This window comes from Nerophis ophidion, linkage group LG02, assembly GCF_033978795.1.
Source record: "Nerophis ophidion isolate RoL-2023_Sa linkage group LG02, RoL_Noph_v1.0, whole genome shotgun sequence".
Lineage (NCBI taxonomy): Eukaryota > Metazoa > Chordata > Actinopteri > Syngnathiformes > Syngnathidae > Nerophis > Nerophis ophidion.
The window spans coordinates 47,882,814-47,905,262 of record NC_084612.1 but is presented as its reverse complement, the minus strand read 5'-3'; the positions used below and the strand labels follow the sequence as shown (position 1 = coordinate 47,905,262).

The window sequence follows — 22,449 nt, the reverse complement described above, 5'->3', positions numbered from 1 at the left end:
AATGTATGAATTTTAAGAATTTATTTGTAAATTATGGTGGGAAATAAGTATTTGGTCAAAGCTCTCATTGATGGAAGGAGGTTTTGGCTCAAAATCTCATGATACATGGCCCCATTCATTCTTTCCTTAACAAGGATCAATCGTTCTGTCCCTTTAGCAGAAAAACAGCCCCAAAGCATGATGTTTGGACCCCCATGCTTCACAGTAGGTGTGGTGTTCTTGGGATGCAACTCAGTATTCTTCTTCCTACAAACACGACGAGTTGAATTTATACCAAAAAGTTCTATTTTGGTTTCATCTGACCACATGACCTTCTCCCTCTGCTGTATCATCCATGTATCCATTTTGGTATAAACTCAACTAGTTGTGTTTGGAGGAAAAAGAATACTGAGTTGCATCCCAAGAACACCATAACTACTGTGAAGCATGGGGGTGGAAACATCAAGCTTTGGGGCTGTTTTTCTGCTAAGGAGACAGGACGATTGATCTGTGTTAAGGAAAGAATGAATGGGGCCATGTATCGTGAGATTTTGAGCCAAAACCTCCTTCCATCAGTAAGAGCTTTGAATGGTTGACCAAATGCTTATTTTCCACCATAATTTACAAATAAATTCTTTTAAATTCCTACAATGTGAATTCCTGGATTTTTTTTCACATTCTGTCTCTCACAGTTGAAGTGTACCTATGATGAAAATTACAGACCTCTGTCATCATTTTAAGTGGGAGAACTTGCACAATCAGTGGCTCACTCAATACTTTTTTGCCCCACTGTATATATATATATATATATATATATATATATATATATATATATATATATATATATATATATATATATATATATATATATATATATATATATATATAATACACACACCTGCCCATAAGATTGTTATAATGCACAATTGCACATACTTTTTTATTCAAACCTTTGTATTTTTTATTTTCCGAAGTAGCGGTTTAGGATTTATAGTCCGGAATATACACTGGTGACCTAGATAAAAAAAAAATAAAAAAATTTATTCAGATGTTGAAAAGAAAATCTTGCAGATTCGGCAACTCCGGCACCACGACATCAGAGCAAACATAAATCAGCGACCTTGTATCGTATCAAGAAGGTCTATGTAAGACAACATTCTAATGACCTGAGCAGCAGATATGCTAAATAACTTAAAGATGGGTATGTAGGTCTTTATTGTCATTGCACAAGTCCAACGGAACTTTGTTTGCACAAACCCGTTCAAAATTACACAAACAAACAGGGTGTACAGGGTTACAGAATAGTAACGCTGTTTGGTTGCCACAAGGCGCCATGTAAAAGACGGGAAAAGGGGAAACGCTGGGGGAGGATGAGTAAAAAAATACAATCCAAACCGTTCTCCTGAGGGGGCTTAGTCTGGAGTGGGAAAAAAAATCCATAGCAGAGCACATATACATATTACAACATACATCTCCGGACTTGCAACAGAGGAGAGGCAGTGGGGGCTACAGGGGTAGGCTGCAGCTCTTCAGGTGCTGCCCAGTTGTCCATCGCCCCTAAGGGATTTGCGTCAAGGGGCGTTGGATGGGGGGGTGAGGTATGTGTGTCTGTGGCGTATATTTTTTGTGGATGCATGTGTGTCTCTGTTCTGCCGTCTTAGTGTTCTCGCCAGTCAGTCCAAAGTCAACGACACCAGAGTGCTTTTTGCAGCAGGTAGAATATCCATATGGTCACTGTTTACCTGACACATGAAATGTGTGAATTCAGGGCCGTGTTGAACATCTTTAAATATGTCTTGTGGCTCTTTCCGTCATTTCCAGCAGACTGCATCACACATCGATCGGCCCACTCCTCCTTCTTCGCGGCGTGTCCTGTGAGTTTCAATGGCTTCTGTTGATTTCTCGTCTGACTCCTTATCAGCGACGCCTGACTGGCGGCGTTGTCCGCCTGCAAACACCCATGGGCCCCCTTTGAATGATTTACTGGGCGGAGTGTGATGAAAAAGCTGAGAGAGCTTAAGGAATGACAAAATGTAATCGCGTCCCTCCCGGCGGCTCCCCAAAAAACAATACTGTGGGCGCCGGCTGAGACGAAGTGAAGGCCTCAGAGCCGTAAATTACATAAAACAAATGAGGTTTTGACAATATGAAGACGAGGCCTCGGGCGGACAAAGGAGATTAAAGTTGAAGACATGAAACGGCTTTTTGTCCTTCTTTTTCAAACGACTTCCTTCAAGTGATGGAGCGCGCCACTTCTGAGCGCAGAAGCCAACTTTAATTGAATTAGTGTGCCGTTTTGTCTTTTTAATTAAGCACCTTTTTTTTTTAGAGGACAGTCTGGAGCCAGAAAGGGAAATCATTAAAGGACGCAGGCCTGAATCCGTCTTGAAGACGCTGGGTTGAAGGACGCGCAGCAGGGCTATTTAACTCTGGGGAGGACGCAGTTTCAGGGGCCCCCGAAATGTGGACGTTTCGCAAGAAGGTGTCCCCGCTGATTATACTCTAATTACAAACTAAACATATCGACTTTCACACTGCACTGTCTATAAATTCATTATTCTGCCCTCTTTACTCTCACCCAGCGTGTGCAGATAGTTAGCGGATAAAGAAGCAGAAGCTCCAGTTTTTTTGTTGACGATTGATGTTCCTTTTTTTGAATTATTTTCCTTTTTATAGTTTTATAAAACCCAAGTCGTCACGTCGTGTGAATGGTAAATAAAAGGAGAATACAATGATTTGCAAATCCTTTTCAGCTTATATTCAATTGAATAGACTGCAAAGACAATATATTTCATGTTCACACTGAGGAACTTAGTATTTTTTGAAAATAATCATGAACATAGAATTGAATGGCAGCAACACATTGTAAAAAAGGCATTTTTACCAGTGCGTCATATTCCCTTTCCTTTTAACAACACTCAGTAAAGGTTTGGGAACTGAGGAGACACATTTTTGAAGTGAAAACATTTCCCATTTTTGCTTGATGTACAGCTTAAGTTGTTCAACAGTCTCCCTTCTCATATTCTAGTCTTCGTATTGCACCACACATTTTCAATGTCTGGACTACAGGCAGACCAGTGTAGTATCTGCACTCTTTTACTACAAAGCCACGCTGTTGTAACACGTGGCTTGGCATCGTCTTGCTGAAATGATAAGGTTGCTTGGATGGCAACATGTGTTGCTCCAAAACCTGTATGTACCTTTCAGCATTAATAGTGCCTTCACAGATGTGTAAGTTACCCATGCTTTGGCCACTAATACAACCCCATACCATCACACATGCTGCCTTTTACACTTTGACCCTAGAATAATCCGAATGGTTCTTTTCCTCTTTGGTCCGGAGGACACGATGCCCACAGTTTCCAAAAACAATTTGAAATGTGGACTCGTCAGACCACGGAACACTTTTCCACTTTGCATTAGTCCATCTTAGATGAGCTCGGGCCCAGCGAAGTTGGCGGCATTTCTGGGTGTTGTTGATAAATGGATTTTGCTTAGCATAGTAGAGTTTGAACTTGCAGTTACAGATGTTATGACCAACTGTAGTTACTGACAGTGGTTTTTCTGAAGTGTTCCTGAGCCAATGTGGTGATATCCTTTACACAATGATGTTGCATTTTTATACAGTACCGCCTGAGGGATCCAAGGTGTGTAATATCATGGCTTACATGCAGTGATTTCTCCAGATTCTCTGAACCTTTTGATGATATTACGGAGCGTAGATGGTGAAATCCATAAATTCCTTGCAATAGCTGCTTGAGAAATGTTGTTCCTAAACAATTTGCTCAGGCATTTGTTGACAAAGTGGTGACCCTCTCCCCGTCCTTGTTTATGAATGACTGAGCATTTCATGGAAGCTGCTTTTACACCCAATCATGAGACCCACCTGTTCCCAATTAGCCTGTTCACTTGTGGGATGTTCCAAATACGACTTTGATGAACATTCCTCAACTTTCTCGGTCTTTTTTTGCCACTTGTGCCAGCTTTTTTGAAACATGTTGCAGGCATCAAATTCCAAATGAGTTAATATTTGCAAAAAATAACAAAGTTTCTCAGTGTGAACATGAAATATATTGTCTTTGCAGTCTATTCAATTGAATATAAGTTGAATAGGATTTACTAATTAATGTATTCTCTTTTAATTTACCATTTACACAACGTGACAACTTCACTGCTTTTGGGGTTTTTACTTCTTTATCCTATTGTTTCATTCAGGTTTGTAAGACTGAACATTTAAATACAAACATAACAAAAGTATAACATTCGTTGTGTATTCAGGCCAATGAAGGCTCAAGACAACAAACCAGCGACACATCTGTTATGTCTCTTCGTTGATTATGTCTCTGTTCCATCCCCCCGCCTTCAAGGTCCGTTCTATGCAGTGGCCCGGCGAAGTCCGCCAGATCCCTTCCTCGATCTGCAGCCAGCCCTGTCGTGCCGGCGAGCGCAAGAAGACTGTCAAGGGCATCCCTTGCTGCTGGCACTGCGAGCGCTGCGACGGCTATCAGTACCAGGCAGACACCTTCTCCTGCAAGATGTGCCGCTTCGACCTGCGGCCCAACCAGAACCACACAGGCTGCGTCCCCATCCCCATCGTCAAGCTGGAGTGGAGCTCTCCGTGGGCAGTGATCCCTGTGCTCATTGCGGTGGTAGGCATCATGGCCACCCTCTTCGTTGTGGTCACCTTCCTCCGCTACAACGACACACCTATCGTGAAGGCGTCGGGGCGGGAGCTCAGCTACGTGCTGCTGACGGGGATCTTTCTCTGCTACGCCACCACCTTCCTGATGATCTCCACCCCTGATGTGGGGATCTGCTCCCTGAGGCGGATCTTTCTGGGCTTGGGTATGAGCATCAGCTACGCTGCCCTGCTCACCAAGACCAACCGCATTTACCGCATCTTTGACCAGGGCACCATGTCTTTGAGCGCACCTCGGTTCATCTCCCCCGCATCGCAGCTCATCATCACGTTCACCTTGGCCTCGGTGCAGCTGCTGGGCGTGTGCATCTGGTTTGGCTTGGACCCCTCAAAGGCTATCATCGATTACGAGGATCAGAGGACCTCTAATCCGTCCATGGCCCGTGGCGTGCTCAAGTGCGACATCTCTGACCTCTCCCTCATCTGCCTGCTGGGCTATAGCATGCTGTTAATGGTCACCTGTACGGTCTACGCCATAAAAACCAGAGGCGTACCAGAGACCTTCAATGAGGCCAAACCTATTGGTTTTACCATGTACACCACCTGCATCATCTGGCTCGCCTTCATCCCCATCTTCTTCGGCACTTCGCAGTCAACAGAAAAGGTAGGAATGCTGCCAAAAGTGTATTTTCTTTTCTGAAAATGGCTTCTTTGATCATTTCCTCAAAAGCATTTTAGCGCCCTATGTCTTGACCGAAACTAGTTTCCATTATTACTGAATGACAAAAAGATCTTAAGAGACCGTGAGATGTATTCATAATGTCCAGGTTGTTTTGTAGTCACTGTACACTGAAACAAAGCGAAAATTACGGATTCCAGTAGTTCACCCAGCAGAAGTCCCTAACAAGCGCGACTCGTGCTTGTTTCGACCTGCACATATGCAACATTCTGAACTTATAAAATAAAGATGTAAATACTAAATGTAACATATGATGGTAGAAAGTAATTAGAGCGAGATTCCCCAGGTTGAAGGTTTCACGCGACATGAGCCTATTGGAGTTTGAAGTGTTGCATGCTCATATTTAGAGGCTTGTTCATTGCAAGGTCAGGAGATTTAGCTCACGACTTTAGGCTTTGCTTCTTTGCAATCTGTTTGATTAAGAACATATAATGTCTTCTCAGATCCATTCCCAGTTCTAACTTGCTTCTTCCACTCTTCCAATCCCGCTCTGTCCTTTAGGGTGAGAGCCTCTCCAAGATTTCCATGGTAAACCGTCAAAACCGTCCCTTACGTACTAACATTTTACTAACACGTCGACACATATGGTGGTACAGTGGAACTTCCGGAAGTTGAACGGCCCAAAAAGTGCTCAAAATTTGGAGTTCAACCGAGACAAAAGTTGACAACCACCCACATTGTGAGAATTGAAATGATTCACTTTCTTTTAGATTGATTTAGTTTTATTTTACAGTGGCTGACAAAATGTTTTATACTTGAAACCTAAATGCTCCAGTGCTTAAAAACATGCCTTTGTGTTGCTGGGATGTGACTGACATCACGTCCAGCTCAATGAATCACGTGGTGGTCAAGCTAGCTCTGTTCTCAATGGGTAATTTTCAATTTTCGACTGTATGGATCATTCGAATCGCGAAAAGAATAAACGTTTTTTCAGAGTTACTCGAGAGGTAATCAAAACGGGCGAAAGAGTGCAAGATTTTAGGGAACATTGACAAGAAACTTAGCTCACACTCCAGTCTAAGGGAGTCAAAGAATGCACAAGTTTGTAGTCATCGCTTCGTTAAAGGTTTGTTTGATATACTTTAAACATTTTTTCATTGCAGTTTAAAGGCCTACTGAAACCCACTACCACCGACTGATAGTTTATATCAATGATGAAATATTAACATTGCAACACATACCAATACGGCCGGTTTAATTTACTAAATTAGAATTTTAAATTTCCCGCAGAGTTTCCTGTTGAAAACGTCGCGGAATGATGACGCGTATGACGCGTGTTTGTGACGTTATTGGTTGGAGCGGACATATTAACCCAGCACCACTTGCTGCTAAAAGTCGTCTCTTTTCATCGCGCAATTACACAGTATTTTGGACATCTGTGTTGCTGAATGTTTTGCAATTTGTTCAATCAATAATGGAGAAGTCAAAGTAGAAAGATGGAGGTGGGAAGATTTAGCCTTTAGCCAATCAAACACACGGTGTTTCCTTGTTTAAAATTCCCGGAGGTGAAGCTTTACTATGGATCAGAGCAGTCAAGCAAACATGGGTCCCGACCACTTGTCAACCGGCAGGTTTCTGTGAGAAAATTGTGGTAAAAAGTCGTCTCTTAGCGGAGCTTCTGTCCTGCTGTAGCTTCGTAAATTCTCTTAGAGACTGCCATCAACACACCCGTGGACACACCCCTCCGACTATCAGGTACTATTTAATTCATTAAAACACTAGCAACACAATAGAAAAATAAGGGATTTCCCAGAATTATCCTAGTAAATGTGTCTAAAAACATCTGAATCGCTCCCGATGCAATCGCCTTATTTTTTGTAACTTTATTTTCATTTATTTTTTCTAGTCCTTCACTCTAAATTTCCTCATCCACAAATCTTTCATCTTCGCTTAAATTAATGGGGAAATTGTCACTTTCTCGGTCCGAATAGCTCTTGCTGCTGGAGGCCCACATTATAAACAATGTGAGGATGTGAGGAGCCCTTACACCGGTGATGGCATCGTCTGCGACTTCCGGTAAAGGCAAGGCTTTTTTATTAGCGACCAAAAGTTGCAAACTTTATCGTCAATGTTCTCTACTAAATCCTTTCAGTAAAAATATGGCAATATTGCAAAATGATCAAGTATGACACATAGAATGGATCTGCTATCCCCGTTTGAATAAGAAAATCTCATTTCAGTAAGCCTTTAAGTATCATCCATCCATCCATTTTCTACCGCTTATTCCCTTTCGGGGTCGCGGGGGGCGCTGGCGCCTACCTCAGCTACAATCAGGATCTGTTGGCCCTGCGATGAGGTGGCGACTTGTCCAAGGTGTACCCTGCCTTTAAGTATTATCTTGATGCTATTCGTATTTCTTTAGCACATGTTTTGAAAAGCACCAATTGGGCGAGTACAAATAAAATAAATTAAATGTCAGCAAAACCTAAAAGAGTTAAGTTTTCACCAAATACAACAATCATAAATTTATCTTTCAGCACGTAAACAATGTTGACATCTATAGTTATATTTTGATTAACATTTAATAAAATAATCTTTCAGTACATACTCAATGTTGAAATGTATAGTTATATTGTGATAAACAATCAAATGAATATTTCAGCACATACACAATGTCGACATATATATTTATATGTTGATAAACAATCATAAATGAATCGTTCAATACATACACAATGTTGACATCTTTATTTATATTTTGATAAACATTCATAAATGAATATTTCAGCACATACACAATGTTGACATATACAGTTATATTTTGATAATCATAAATGAATCTTTTAGCATGTACAAAATGTTGACATCTATGGATATATTTTGATAAGCATCCATCCATTTTCTACCGCTTATTCCCTTTCGGGGTCGCGGGGGGCGCTAGCGCCTATCTCAGCTACAATCGGGCGGAAGGCAGGGTACACCCTGGACAAGTCGCCACCTCATCACAGGGCCAACACAGATAGACAGACAACATTCACACTCACATTCACACACTAGGGCCAATTTAGTGTTGCCAACCAACCTATCCCCAGGTGCATGTCTTTGGAAGTGGGAGGAAGCCGGAGTACCCGGAGGGAACCCACACATTCACGGGGAGAACATGCAAACTCCACACAGAAAGATCCCGAGCCTGGATTTGAACCCAGGACTGCAGGACCTTTGTATTGTGAGGCGGACGCACTAACTCCTCTGCCACCGTGAAGCCCCATTGCTACAGTGAATTTTGATAAGAAATCATTAATTAATCTTTCAGCACAGACACAATGTTGACATCTATAGTTATATTTTGTTAAACAATCATAAATACATTTTTCAGCACATACAGAATGTTGACATCTATAGTTATGTTTAGATAAACAATCATAAATGAATATTTCAGCATGTACACAATGTTGACATCTGTAGTTATATTTTATTTAACAATAATACATTTATCTTTTTAGCACATACATAATGTGATACCTATAGTAATATTTTAATAAATAATCCTAAAATAAATGTTCAGCACAAACACAATGTTGACATCTAAAGTTATATTTTGATAAACAATCATGAATTATTTTTTAAAACACATACACAACATTGTGCCTGATGTATGTAATATTTCTGGCTGTGCTTACCGACTTCCAAAATATTTTATTCGGTGCATGGTGTAATAATAAGTGTGCCCGGTAGATGGCAGTCAAACATAAGAGATATGTGTAGACTGCAAGATGACGCAAGTACAACACCAAAACTTTTAATATTCCAATTAGAAAATAGAACATTACATACAGCCCTCAAAAATCCATTAAAATGTTTTAATCGGACTTTGGTAAGCTACGAAGTCACACCGCTTGATGGATTGTCAGAGCATTACGGCTACCATAGTCTACGGCTACCATACTTAGACAGTGTTATTTTAGTGTGTGTATAAGGACCCCAAAATGACACTTATTAGGAGACATAATCCGGCTTTTTGTTCGGCAATATTATGCAAAAACAACTTTTATTACCTATCGGTATCTGCTGATGTGTATTTGGGATCTGCATAAGTCCCGAAAATTTGTGCGCCTCCGCCATTGTAGTCAATAAGCTCCTTCTTTTTTCTCTAATCCTCTTGTTGTGGCGGCATTCGTTCATTCTAACTTATATCCGTCGGTAGAAAAACCAGCGGTACAACAAAGACGACGGGTAGAAGACGCTGTCGAAGTGGAGGCACGTAAACAAGACCCCCCCATACACAGAGAGGCGCATCAGAAAGCGTCTTGGAGATGATCTGTAAAACCTTTTGACCAAAGAACCACCATAACATGTTATGTAGACCACAAGGAAGTTTTTACATTTACATAAAAATTATAAGATGACCCCTTTAATGCGCCTTATATTCCGGTGCACCTTATGTATGAAAATAGACCTACTGGTGCGCCCTGTGGTCCTAAAAATACGGTATAGGGATCTAATCCATTGCATAGTTGGATTTTTTTCGTAAGAAGATTCTCAGTCATGGTCAAAAGTTTACATACACTTGTAAAGAACACAATGTCATGGCTGTCTTGAAAGTGTGAGCAAAAACTGCTGGGTCAAAGGTATACGTACAGCAGTGTTCATATTTCCTTACATGTCCCTTTGATAAATAAGGCACAATAAGGCACTTTTGGTAGCCATCCACCAGCTGCTGCTTGCATTTTTGACCACAAAATTGGTGCAGTTAAGCTAAATGTGTTGCTTTTCTGACATGGACTTGTTTCTTCAGCATTGTCCATGCGTTTACATCAGGATTTTGGGAAAGCCATTCTAAAACCTTTAATTCTAGCCTGATTTAGCCATTCCTTTACCACTTTTGACGTGTGTTTATGAGTCATTGTCCTGTTGGAACACCCAACTACGCCCAAGAACCAACCTCCGGGCTGATGGTTTTAGCTGGTCCTAAAGAATTTTTCATCGTCCCATTTATTCTCTGTAAAGCAGCAGTTCCATTGGCAGCAAAACAGGCTCAGAGCATAAAACTACCACCACCATGCTTGACAATAGGTGTGGTGTTCTTGGGACTAAAGGCCTCACCTTTTCTCCTCCAAACATATTGCTCAATGAATCAATGTTTATTTATATAGCCCTAAATCACAAGTGTCTCAAAGGGCTGCACAAACCACAACAACATCCGCGGTACAGAGCCCACATAAGGACAAGGAAAAACTCACCCCAGTGGGACGTCGGTGACAGTGACTATGAGAAACCTTGGAGAGGACCGCATATGTGGGCAACCCCCCCCCCCCCAGGGGAGACCGAACGCAGTGGATGTCGAGTGGGTCTAACATGATAAAGTGAAATTCCAGTCCATAGCGGATTCAACATAACGGGGAGAGTCCAGTCCATAGTGGATCCAATATAGTAGCGAGAGTCCCGTCCATAGTGGAGCCAGCAGGAAACCATCCTAAGCGGGGACGGATCAGCAGCGCAGAGATGTCCCCAACCGATGCACAGGCGAGCGATCCATCCCGGGTCCCGACTCTGGACAGCCAGTACTTCATCCATGGCCACCGGACCTGTGTCCCTCCAGCCCCCTCTTCATAAGGGAGAGTGGGGCAGAGGAGAAAAACAAAAGAAACGGCAGATCAACTGGTCTAAAAAGGGGGTCTATTTACCGGGAGGGCATTCCAGAGTACTGGAGCCCGAATATAAAACGTTCTATAGCCCGCAGACTTTTTTTTGGCTCTGGTAAATCACTAATAAGCCGTAGTTCTTTGAACGCAGATTTCTTGCCAGGACATATAGTACAATACAATCGGCAAAATAGGCTAGAGCTGGGCTGTGTAGTATTTTATACGTAAGTAGTAAAACCTTAAAGTCACATCTTAAGTGCACAGGAAGCCAGTGCAGGCAAGCCAGTGTAGGCGTAATATGACCAAAGTTTCTTGTTCTTGTCAAAAGTTCAGCAGCCGCATTTTGTACCAACTGTAATCTTTTAATGCTAGACATAGACTACAGAACTGTCCTCCAGAAGGTCTTATCTTTGTCAATGTGATGTCAATTGAAACAAAAATGGAGCTGTTTGGCCACAATACCCAGCAATATGTTTGGAGGAGGGCAGCACGGTGGGAGAGGGTTAGTGGGTCTGTCTCACAATACCAAGGTCCTGGGTTCAGTCCTCCCCATGACTGCGTGGGTTCCCTCCGGGTACTCCGGCTTCCTCCCACTTCTAAAGACATGCACCTGGGGATAGGTTGATTGGCAAAACTAAATGGTCCATAGTGTTTCAATGTGAGTGTGAATGTTGTCTGTCTATCTGTGTTGGCCCTGTGATGAGGTGGCGACTTGTCTGAGGTGTACCCCGCCTTCCGCCAGAATGCAGCTGAAGTAGGCTCCAGCAACTCTGTGACCCCGAACGGGACAAGCAGTAGAAAATGGATGGAGAAAAAGTGAGGCCTTTAATTCTAAGAACACCATGCTCTGGGCCTGTTTTGCTGCCAATGGAACTGGTGCTTTACAGAGAGTAAGTGGGACAATGGAACAAGGAGGATTACCTCCAAATCCTTCAGCACAAGCTAAAATCATCAGCCCGAAGGTTGGGTCTTGGGTGTAGTTGGGTGTTCCAACAGGACAATGACCCCAAACACACGTCAACAAGGAATGGCTAAATCAGGCGAGAATTAAGGTTTTGGAATGGCCTTCCCAAAGTCCTGACCGAAACGTGCGGACGTACGTCACAAAAAAAAAATAAGAGTTGTAGAATGATTGGAAACTCAAGACTGCCACGACATGATGTTCTTTACAAGTGACCACAACTGCTAGCCTCTTTTGTACTCAGACAGTTCTTCGAGCTGATTGACCACCACCTTGGGGGATGGAGTCACGTGACGAGATACGAGCAATAAACAAATGACTTCCCTGGAAGTCTTAGGAGAAGAGACGCCGGCACACTTTGGAAGTTCCACTGCATAGTGAGATGATTGGCTAACGGAGTAACCTTGCAGGAAGCATGCGGGTCACGCATCATTCGGAGAGAGAAAAGTAGTCATCTGTCAAGTCTCTGTTTGGGACCTAATGAACCAAGTCCATGGATCTGATCCTGGGTCAAGCGACACAGACATGGCGCTTCTATCCGATCCTGGCTCCGAACCCGACATAGAAACGCGTCGATCCGATTGAACGGGGTCTTTCTGGCCAGGCAACAAGAGGGGGCTTTGTGCCTCCCACCAGGGGAGAGCAAGGGGAACATCCTACCGCTGGCATGGACTCCACCAGCCGGGTCTGACGGACACAATCAATTCATTCTTTTGAGACTCCACAAAGCTCACAATGCCGGGCTTGGAAAACGGCCGCTGCGGAGAATGCCTGCATGTGACATGAATAATGCAGACTGTGGCGTCCGCCGGTCTGCCAACGAGCCGCTTTATGCACCCACCTGCCCAGACGTGGTAAAAAGTAACGTCCCGTACACGGCCGCTTTTCACGCTGACGACATCATCAACCGACATCGCGACATGCTCTCTTGAACATCACAACGAGGTTGTTTTCCCAGCGACCGTCCCGTTAACATTGGAGGATTTATCAGCGAAATCCAGGACAGAACACTTTTGTTCCCCCGGCTCAGAGGCATTTTACAAAACCCCAAAAAGCGATGGCGGGGTACATCTTGTCAAGTTGTGTAAATGGTAAAACAAAAAAAAAAATAGAATGCAATGTTTTATAAATCCTTTTCAAGTTGAATAGACTGCAAAAACAAGATATTTCATGTTCACCCTGAGAAATAATCATGAACTTAGAATTTAATGGCAGCAACAAATTGCAAAAAAGCAATCTTTTTACCAGTGTGTTACATGGCCTTTCCTTTTAACAACCCTCAGTAAAGGTTTGGGAACTGAGGTGACACAATTATGAAGTGGAATTATTTCCCATTCTTGCTTGATGTACAGGATAAGTTGTTCATCAGTCTCCCTTCTCATAGTTTAGCTTTCATATTGCACCACACATTTTCAATGTCTGGACTATAGGCAGGCCAGTCTAGTACCTGCACTCTTTTACTATGAAGCCAGGCTGTTGTAACACATGGCTTGGCATCGTCTTGCTGAAATAAGCAGGGGCGTCCGAGATAACGTTGCTTGGATGGCAACATATGTCACTCCAAAAGCTGTATGTACCTTTCAACATTAATGGTACCTTCACAGATGTGTAAGTTACCCATGCCTTGGCCACTAATACACTTTCATACCATCACACATGCTGCCTTTTGCACTTTGCGCCTGGAACAGTCCGGATGATTATTTTCCTCTTTGGTCCGGAGGACACAACGTCCACAGTTTCCAAAAACAATCTGAAATGTGGACTTGTCAGACTGCGGACCACTTTTCCATTTTGCATCAGTCCATCTTAGATGAGCTCGGGCACAGCAAAGCGTTCCTGGGTGTTGTTGATAAATGGCTCTGGCTTTGCATAGTAGAGTTTTATCTTGCACTTACAGATGTAGCGACCAACTGTAGTTACTGACAGTGGTAGTCTGGACTGTTCCTGAGCCCATGTGGTGATATCCTTTATGCACTGATATCACTTTTTGTTCCACTATCACCTACGCGATCCAAGGTCAAGGGCAATCAATGATACTTGCAGTGATTTCTCCAGATTCTCTTAGCCTTTTGATAATATTACAGAGCGTAGATGGTGAAATCCATAAATTCCTTGCAATAGCTGCTTGAGAAATGTTGTTCTTCAACAATTTGGTCGGACATTTGTTGACAAAGTGGTGACCCTCGCCCCGTCCTTGTTTTTGAACGACTGAGCATTTCATGGAAGCTGCTTTTATACCCAATCATGGCATCCACCTGTTCCCAATTAGCCTGTTCACCTGCGGGATGTTCCAAATAAGTATTTGATGAGCATTCATCCACTTTCTCACTCTTTTTTGCCACTTGTGCCAGCTCTTTTGAAACAATTTGCAGGCATCAAACTCCAAATGAGTTTATATTTGCAAAAAATAACCAAGGGTCTCAGTGTGAACATGAAATATCTCGTCTTTTCAGTCTATTCAATTGAATATAAGTTGAAAAGGATTTGCAAATGATTGTATTCTCTTTTTATTTACCATTTACACAAGGTGACAATTTCACTGCTTTTAGGTTGTGTACTCACAATGTTTCCGCTTTCAATGCTGAGTAATATATTTTTTTTTTCAGTCCCTCCAACTTGAAATACTTAGTGGGGAGATATTTCATAGATTTAAAAATGTTGACCACTTCTCTGAGCGTGCTAAAGTAGGGAATAAAATAAAATAAAACAAATGAATAAAATAAAAATAAAACAAAATAATAATAACGAAAAGAGAAACCTTTTCTTATTATATATAAAAACCGCAGCTGATGAAATTTGGAATATATAGTGTCTAATATTAATTAGGTTAAGCAAACAAACAATTACATTAAACCTATCTATTAGACAAACTTTATTGATCCTAAAGGAAAATACTGGTGTTTGAAAAAAAAGAAGAAATTAATATAGTTTGTTCATTTCATGACAAATTAAGACATTGCACATCTTCTTTTTTAGCTACATTTTCATCATGTTATGGCATTTCATATCTTTTAATATAATTGGATTTTTTTTTCTCTAATTGTATGATCTTAAATATATACCGCCGACTTGTTCCTACGCTTCACCCTGCGGCCTACAAAACGGCGCAGTTTATTTATAAACTTTTCTTTGCTAAAAGCCATAATGCAAAAGGCTCAAAAGAAACTAAACAAGTAAATAACCTAAATGGGTGTGTTTCTGTTTGTGCTACGGCGCCATCTTTTGGACGAGTTAAAACCAGAAGTACACATGTTGTTCCGTCTTCTAGCCATCCATAGCGTTCCTTCTTGTACAGATTATCCGTTCATCACTCCAAGCAACGTTTGTAAGTTTTACAATATAACTAAAACTGTTCTTACTTACTAAACCGTCCCATCGGTGATGTCTGTAGAAGTGTTTTCATTCCTATTTTTGCCTGCTATCGTAAGTTAGCTTTGCTAGCATTAGCTAACATACTAACACATTTAAGGTATGTTATTAAACCCCAAAAAAATGTATGTGTAAATAACTCATTTAACAATGTATATGTAGATATATATATATATATATATATATATATATATATATATATATATATATATATATATATATATATATATATATATATATGTGTGTGTGTGTGTGAATGTGAGTGTGAATGTTGTCTGTCTATCTGTGTTGGCCCTGCGATGAGGTAGCGACTTGTCCAGGGTGTACTCCGCCTTCTGCCCGATTGTAGGTGAGATAGGCACCAGCTGCCCCTGCGACCCCAAAGGTAATAAGCGGATATAGATAGATAGATAGTACTTTATTGATTCCTTCAGGAGAGTTCCTTCAGGAAAATTAAAATTAAAAAAATATATATATATATAAATATATATATATATATATATATATATATATATATATATATATATATATATATATATATATATATATATATACATATGTATGTATGTATATATATATATATATATATATATATGTATGTATGTATATATACATATATATATATATATATATATATACTCTGTCTATATATATGTATATATATATATATATATACTATATAAACAAACCCCGTTTCCATATGAGTTGTGAAATTGTGTTAGATGTACATATAAACGGAATGTCATCATTTGCTAATCCTTTTCCACCAATATTCAACTGAATGCACTACAAAGATATCTGATGTTCAAACTTATGAACTTTAATTTTTTGTTTTGCCAATAATAATGAACTTAGAATTTCATGGCTGCAACACATGCCAAAGTAGTTGGGAAAGGGCATGTTAACCACTGTGTTACATCACCTTTTCTTTTAACAACACTCAATAAACGTTTGGGAACTGAGGAAACTAATTGTTGAAGCTTTGAAAGTGGAATTCTTTCCCATTCTTGTTTTACGTAGAGCTTCAGTCGTTCAACAGTCCGGGGTCTCGGCTGTCGTATTTTACGCTTCATAATGCGCCACACATTTTCGATGGCAGACAGGTTTGGACTGCAGGCGGGCCAGGAAATTACCTGCACCATTTTTTTACGAAGTCATGCTGTTGTAACGCGTGCTCAATGAGGCTGGGCATTGTCTTGCTGAAATAAGCAGGGACGTCTATGCAAAAGACGGCGCTTAGATGGCAGCATATGTTGTTACAAAACCTGAATCTACCTTTCAGCATTAATGGTGCCTTCACAGATGTGTAAGTTACCCATGCCTTGGGCACTAATGCACCCCCATACCATCACAGATGCTGGCTTTTGAACTTTGCGTCGATAACAGTCTGGATGGTTCGCTTCCCCTTTGGTCCGGATGACACAATGTCGAATATTTCCCCAAACAATTGAAATGTAGACTCGTCAGACCACAGAACACTTTTCCACTTTGCATCAGTCAGGGGTGTATTTCGCCCCATCCTTTCTTGTGAAAGACTGAGCAATTTTGGGGAAGCTGCTTTTATACCCAATCATGGCACCCACCTGTTCCCAATTAGCCTGCACACCTGTGGGATGTTCCAAAAAAGTGTTTGATTAGTATTCTTAAACTTTATCAGTATTTATTGCCGCCTTTCCCAACTTCTTTGCTACGTGTTGCTGGCATCAAATTCTAAAGTTAATGATTATTTGCAAAAAAAAAAAAGTTTATCAGTTTGAACATCAAATATGTTGTCTTTGTAGCATATTCAACTGAATATGGGTTGAAAATGTTTTGCAAATCTTTGTATTCCGTTTATATTTACATCTAACACAATTGTCCAACTCAAATGGAAACGGGGTTTGTATATATATATATATATATGTATATATATATATATATATATATATATATATATATATATATATTTGTGGGTCATCTTCCACAAGAACGTAGAAGTGCCGTTCCGTTCTCAGGTTATCCATAGCGTTTTACTCGTATGGATTCTTGCAAGCAACATTTTACAATATAACTAAAACAATTCTGACTTACTTCATGCATAAATTTTACGTGCTTTTGTACTGATAGCATCGTTAGCATTAGCTAATATGTTTAGCTGATTGGAGAGCGAGCTCGCGCAGCTCGTGGGTCCATGACCATGACGTCTGTTTTGTTTTGATCATCCTTTTACTTACAGTTTGGAATGTAAATAATATTACACTAATATAAGAATATTTGGCCCTGCGATGAGGTGGCAACTTTGCCAGGGTGTACGCTGCCTTCTGCCTGATTGTAGCTGAGATAGGCACCAGCGCCCCCGAGACCTCAAAGGGAATAAGCGGTAGAAAATTGATGGATGTACGAATATTTGTGTGTAAATTGTAATGACTGATTGGCATAGTAATGCCGGGTTTGTCCCTCCGTGGATGCGTCGACAAGAACACAGCAATCGTAAGTGTAAATGATTTATTAAACTTAACAAAAGCAGGCTAAGAATAAAAATACTGGAGCTAACAGACAAAATAAACCAAGGGCGCTAGCATAAAAGCTAGGAATAGAAAACAGAAAAACTAAGACTGGCACGAAGGCACACGAAAAGGAAAAACAATTCATCAGCGTCAGAGCTGGAATAAAACAAAGGCTTAGCGTGAAAAGCTAGCGAGAATATACCCAGACTGAACAAAGAAAAGAGAAAGGCTTATATAGGGAGTAATCAAGGAGAACCAGGTGTGTGTAGAAAATGAGGAGCAGGTGAACTCAATGTGTAACCAAGGTGACTGACTAAACAGGAAGTATGCTAATCAGACGGAGAATGAGACAATGGAACAATAAACAATATGTGAAAATATCTGAGTAACGGATCGCAACAGTAATAACTCATTTCACGACATATGTATATCTGTGACTTATAGTTTGGTGTGGTTAATACACGAAAAAAATATTTATATCATTTAGTGGGTCCATCCTATATATTGGTGGACTTTAAAGTCCGTAAAGTATGTTACATTTATTTTGTTTAAATTTCAACATAGACTATAGACTATATTAATTACGTACTACCATGTTAACTATCTACTACCATATTAACTATGGACTACTATAATAACTATGGAACATATTAACTATGTACTACCATAATAACTATGTACCATATTAACTATGGACCATATTAACTATGTACTACCATATTAACTATGGACCATATTAATTATGTACTACCATATTAACTATGGACCATATTAATTATGTACTAAGCGGTAGAAAATGGATGGATGGACTACCATATTAACGTTGTACTACCTTATTAACTATGTACTACCATATTGCCTATGGACCTTATTAATTATGTACTACCATATTAACTATGCACTACCATATTAGCTATGTACTACCATATTAACAGTGGACCATACTTATTAGGTACTACCATATTAACTATGTACTACCTTATTAGCTATGTACTACCATATTAACAATGGACCATATTAATTAGGTATTACCATATTAACTATGTACTACCATATTATCTATGTACCACCATATTAGCTATGTACTACCATATTAACAATGGACCATATTAATTAGGTATTACCATATTAACTATGTACTACCATATTATCTATGTACCACCATATTAATTAGGTACTACCATATTAACTATGGACCATATTAACTATGTACTACCGTATTAACTATGAACCATATTAATTATGTACTACCATATCAACTATGTACTACCATATTAACTATGGACCATGTTAATTATGTACTACCATATTAACTATGAACCAAATTAACGATGTACTACCGTATTAACTATGCACCACATTAATTATGTACTACCAAATTAACTATGGACCATATTAACTATGTACTACCATATAAACTATGTACTACCATATTAACCATATACTACCATATTAACTATGTACTATATTAACTACGTACTGACATATTAACAATGGACCATATTAACCATGTACTACCATATTAACTATGTACCATATTAACTATGTACTACCATATAAACTATGTACTACCATATTAACCATATACTACCATATTAACTATGTACTATATTAACTACGTACTGACATATTAACAATGGACCATATTAACCATGTACTACCATATTAACTATGTATCATATTAACTATGTACTACCATGAAAAACATGAGAAATATTCTAATAATAGGCTTTTATTTCGTGTTTAGAACACTTGTTGTTGACAGGTTGTAGACGATGGACTGATCATGATGCACCACATGACGGTGATGTTTTTACCAGTGCTCCATAAACAAGCGTCTTATTCCGCAGAATGAGCGCGTCCAAGCAAACAAGCGTCGTAATCACAGCGCTGCATGGCGGTGACACACCCATAAAGCACCCACACATTTCCACGCTCCAATTCCTGCATCTTGATGTACCTTATCCAGCCCTGGCACACCTCATCACGACGTGACCATGGGTGGCATTTCTCCATTATTCAGAGCGGGACATCTGGTGGCCCGTCATCTCTGTGTTTTACGTCAGCTTCCGGAAATCTTGACACCTGTTTACTTGGAGAGAACGTCTGAAGCGACCGTTCTCTTGGCGGCACAGGCAGGAAGTGGAGGTGGGAGCCTCGGACAAAAGGAACATTGGATGAGTAGGTAATATAGTACATGGTTAATAAGGTAGTAATGTTGTGTCCTGGGCAAAAGGAAGGAGGCAACACCAGGACAGAACTGTGGTTTTAGAAGGTTTATTAAAACCTGTGATGAATGTGTGGGGGGTGTATGCTACCACTAGAGAATGAATACGGACGATGTGTGGAAATAACAATGTGGAATTTACCAGAGGGTGTTGTCTGTGCGTGTTGGATGCATCTTTCGTCAATTCCAAGGGGGAAAGCGACGGGGCAGTCAACAGGGAGGCAAGCGGTCGGGGGCTGGAGAGAAGCAACGATGGTCGGGTCCAAGCAGAGGTCAAGGATCGGGGAGGGCAAGCAAAGATCCAGGAGGAGGTCGTGAGGCAGGACACGATCAGAGAAGACACTGGGGAAAACACAAAAGACATCAAGTCGGGATCGAGGAAGAGCACAAGAAAGCGAGCAAAGAACAAGGGAGGAGTGCCAGACGTGATGCTTACTCAAAGGAGATTGGCTCCGTTCTGGATAAGGTCTCCTGGCTTCACTGGTGTTTTATGCCGCTCCCTCTCGTCAAGTCCAGGTGTTTTGATTATTGATTGTGTGCAGGCTCGTTGCTGCGTTGGCGTGCTGCGCTCAGCACGAGTGAAGGCGTGTCTGACCACCCTGTCAGAGGAGGCGCCCGCAGACCCAGCTGCTGAGGAAACGCGGGTAATTTGCTAAGCGAAGTGAAATGGGCTGCCTTGGAAAAACGGTCCACAAAGGTTAATATAGTGGTGTTACCTCTGGAGGCCGGGAATCCTGTGATAAAGTCCAAGGCGATGTGTGACCGTGGGCGGGGAGGGATGGGAAGCGGGTGAAGGGGACCAGCAGGAGGTCTATGTGAGGCCTTGCTGCAGGCACAAGAAGAACAAGCCGCGTTAAACTCACACGTGTCTCTGGCCATGGATGGCCACCAGAAGCATCTACGAAGCAGTGATAGGGTTCGTTGGAATACAGGATGGCACGAGAACAAGCTAGAGTGACCCCAATCCAGGACTCTGGATCGCAGTTCCTTGATGAACAAAAAGCTTGTGGGGTGGTCCACCCCCAGGTCCTGGATTGGAGCGCAGTGCAGTCTTAACAAATTCCTCCACTTTCCAGGAGACCATCCCCACGATACGAGAGGGAGGCAGAATAGGAACATCTACTCATCACTCTGAAGGTTCCTCCATAAAACACTCTGGAAAGAGCGTCTGCCTTAGCGTTCTTAGATCCGGGTTTGAAAGATAGCAAGTAGTCGAATCGGGAGAAGAATTGTTGCCATCTTGCCTGTTGATTATTCAGCCTCCTGGGAGAGCGGATGTGGAGGAGATTGCTGTGGTCGGTCAGGATCTGGAACTGGTGACGAGCCCGCTCCAAGAAATGTAGCCATTCAGAGAGAGCTTTGTGGACCGCCAACAGCTCTCTGTTCCCAGCGTCGTAGTTCCGCTCTGCCAGGGATAGGCTTCTGGAAAATAATGCAACTGGGTGAATCAAATTGTCAATCTTAGAGCGTTGGTAAAGTATGGCACCAATCCCGGAGTTGGAGGCGTCCACCTCCACGAGAAAAGGCAAGTCCATGTCAGGGTGGACGAGGACAGGGGCGGAGATAAAGCACCTCTTCAGTTCTTCAAAAGATTTGTTGGCAGCATGCGACCATACAAAAGAGCTTTCAGGAGAGGTGAGAGCATGGAGCGGTGCGGCAATCCAACTGAAGTTCTGGATGAAGCGACGGTAAAATCCTGCGAAGCCGAGAAACCTCCGCAACACTGTTCTGGAAGATGACTGAGGCCAATCCACCACGGCATCCACCTTCTTGGGATCGGCCCTGATGTGTCCCTTTTCCACCACAAAACCAAGTAACTCCACAGAAGAGGTGTGAAATCTGCACTTCTTGGCCCTAACAAACAGTCGGTTCTCCAACAGTCTCTGAAGCACGAGTCACACATCTTCCTGGTGTTCAGCCAAACCACGAGAAAAAATCAAGATGCCATCCAGATAAATCTACAACAAATTGATCAAGCATATCACATAGAATATCATTGACGAAGGCCTGAAACACAGCTGGAGCGTTCGTGAGTCCAAAGGGCATGACCCGGTATTCAAAGTGCCCCAGGTGGGTGTTGAACGCTGTCTTCCACTTGTCCCCTTCCTTAATTCGCACAAGATGATAGGCGTTACAGAGATCTAATTTAGAGAAGATACTTGCAGGGGCCAATGGTTCGAATGAAGAGTTAAGCAGTGGTAGGGGGTATTGGTTCTTTATTGTTGTATTGTTGAGGTGACAGTAGTAAATGAAAGTTCTGAGTGAGCCGTCCTTCTTTGAGACAAAGAAGAATCCAGCTGCCAGTGGAGATTTGGAAGGGGTGATGATCCCAGAAGCTAGGCCCTCAATAATGTAGGTCTTCATGGCCTCTTTCTCTGTGAGTGACAGGTTATAGAGGCGACTAGCTGGTAGTTTAGCCTCCGGAAGGAGCTCACTAGCATAGTCGTAAGGTCTATGTGGGGGTAGA

The 22,449-nt window shown here is 41.5% G+C and overlaps 1 protein-coding gene across 2 annotated transcripts in view; it reads left to right on the top strand.

Annotated features, from left to right (window-relative positions):
- Positions 1-22,449, top strand: part of LOC133541835 (metabotropic glutamate receptor 4-like) — a 501,243-nt gene that overhangs the window by 465,626 nt on the left and 13,168 nt on the right. The window contains exons 9-10 of one of the 2 annotated variants that reach the window (XM_061885475.1): positions 4,347-5,282; positions 5,859-5,885. In XM_061885475.1, coding sequence (XP_061741459.1) covers positions 4,347-5,282; positions 5,859-5,885 — 963 coding nt within the window. The remainder of the gene's footprint in view (positions 1-4,346; positions 5,283-5,858; positions 5,886-22,449) is intronic. The other variant, XM_061885477.1, reaches the window with a different exon arrangement.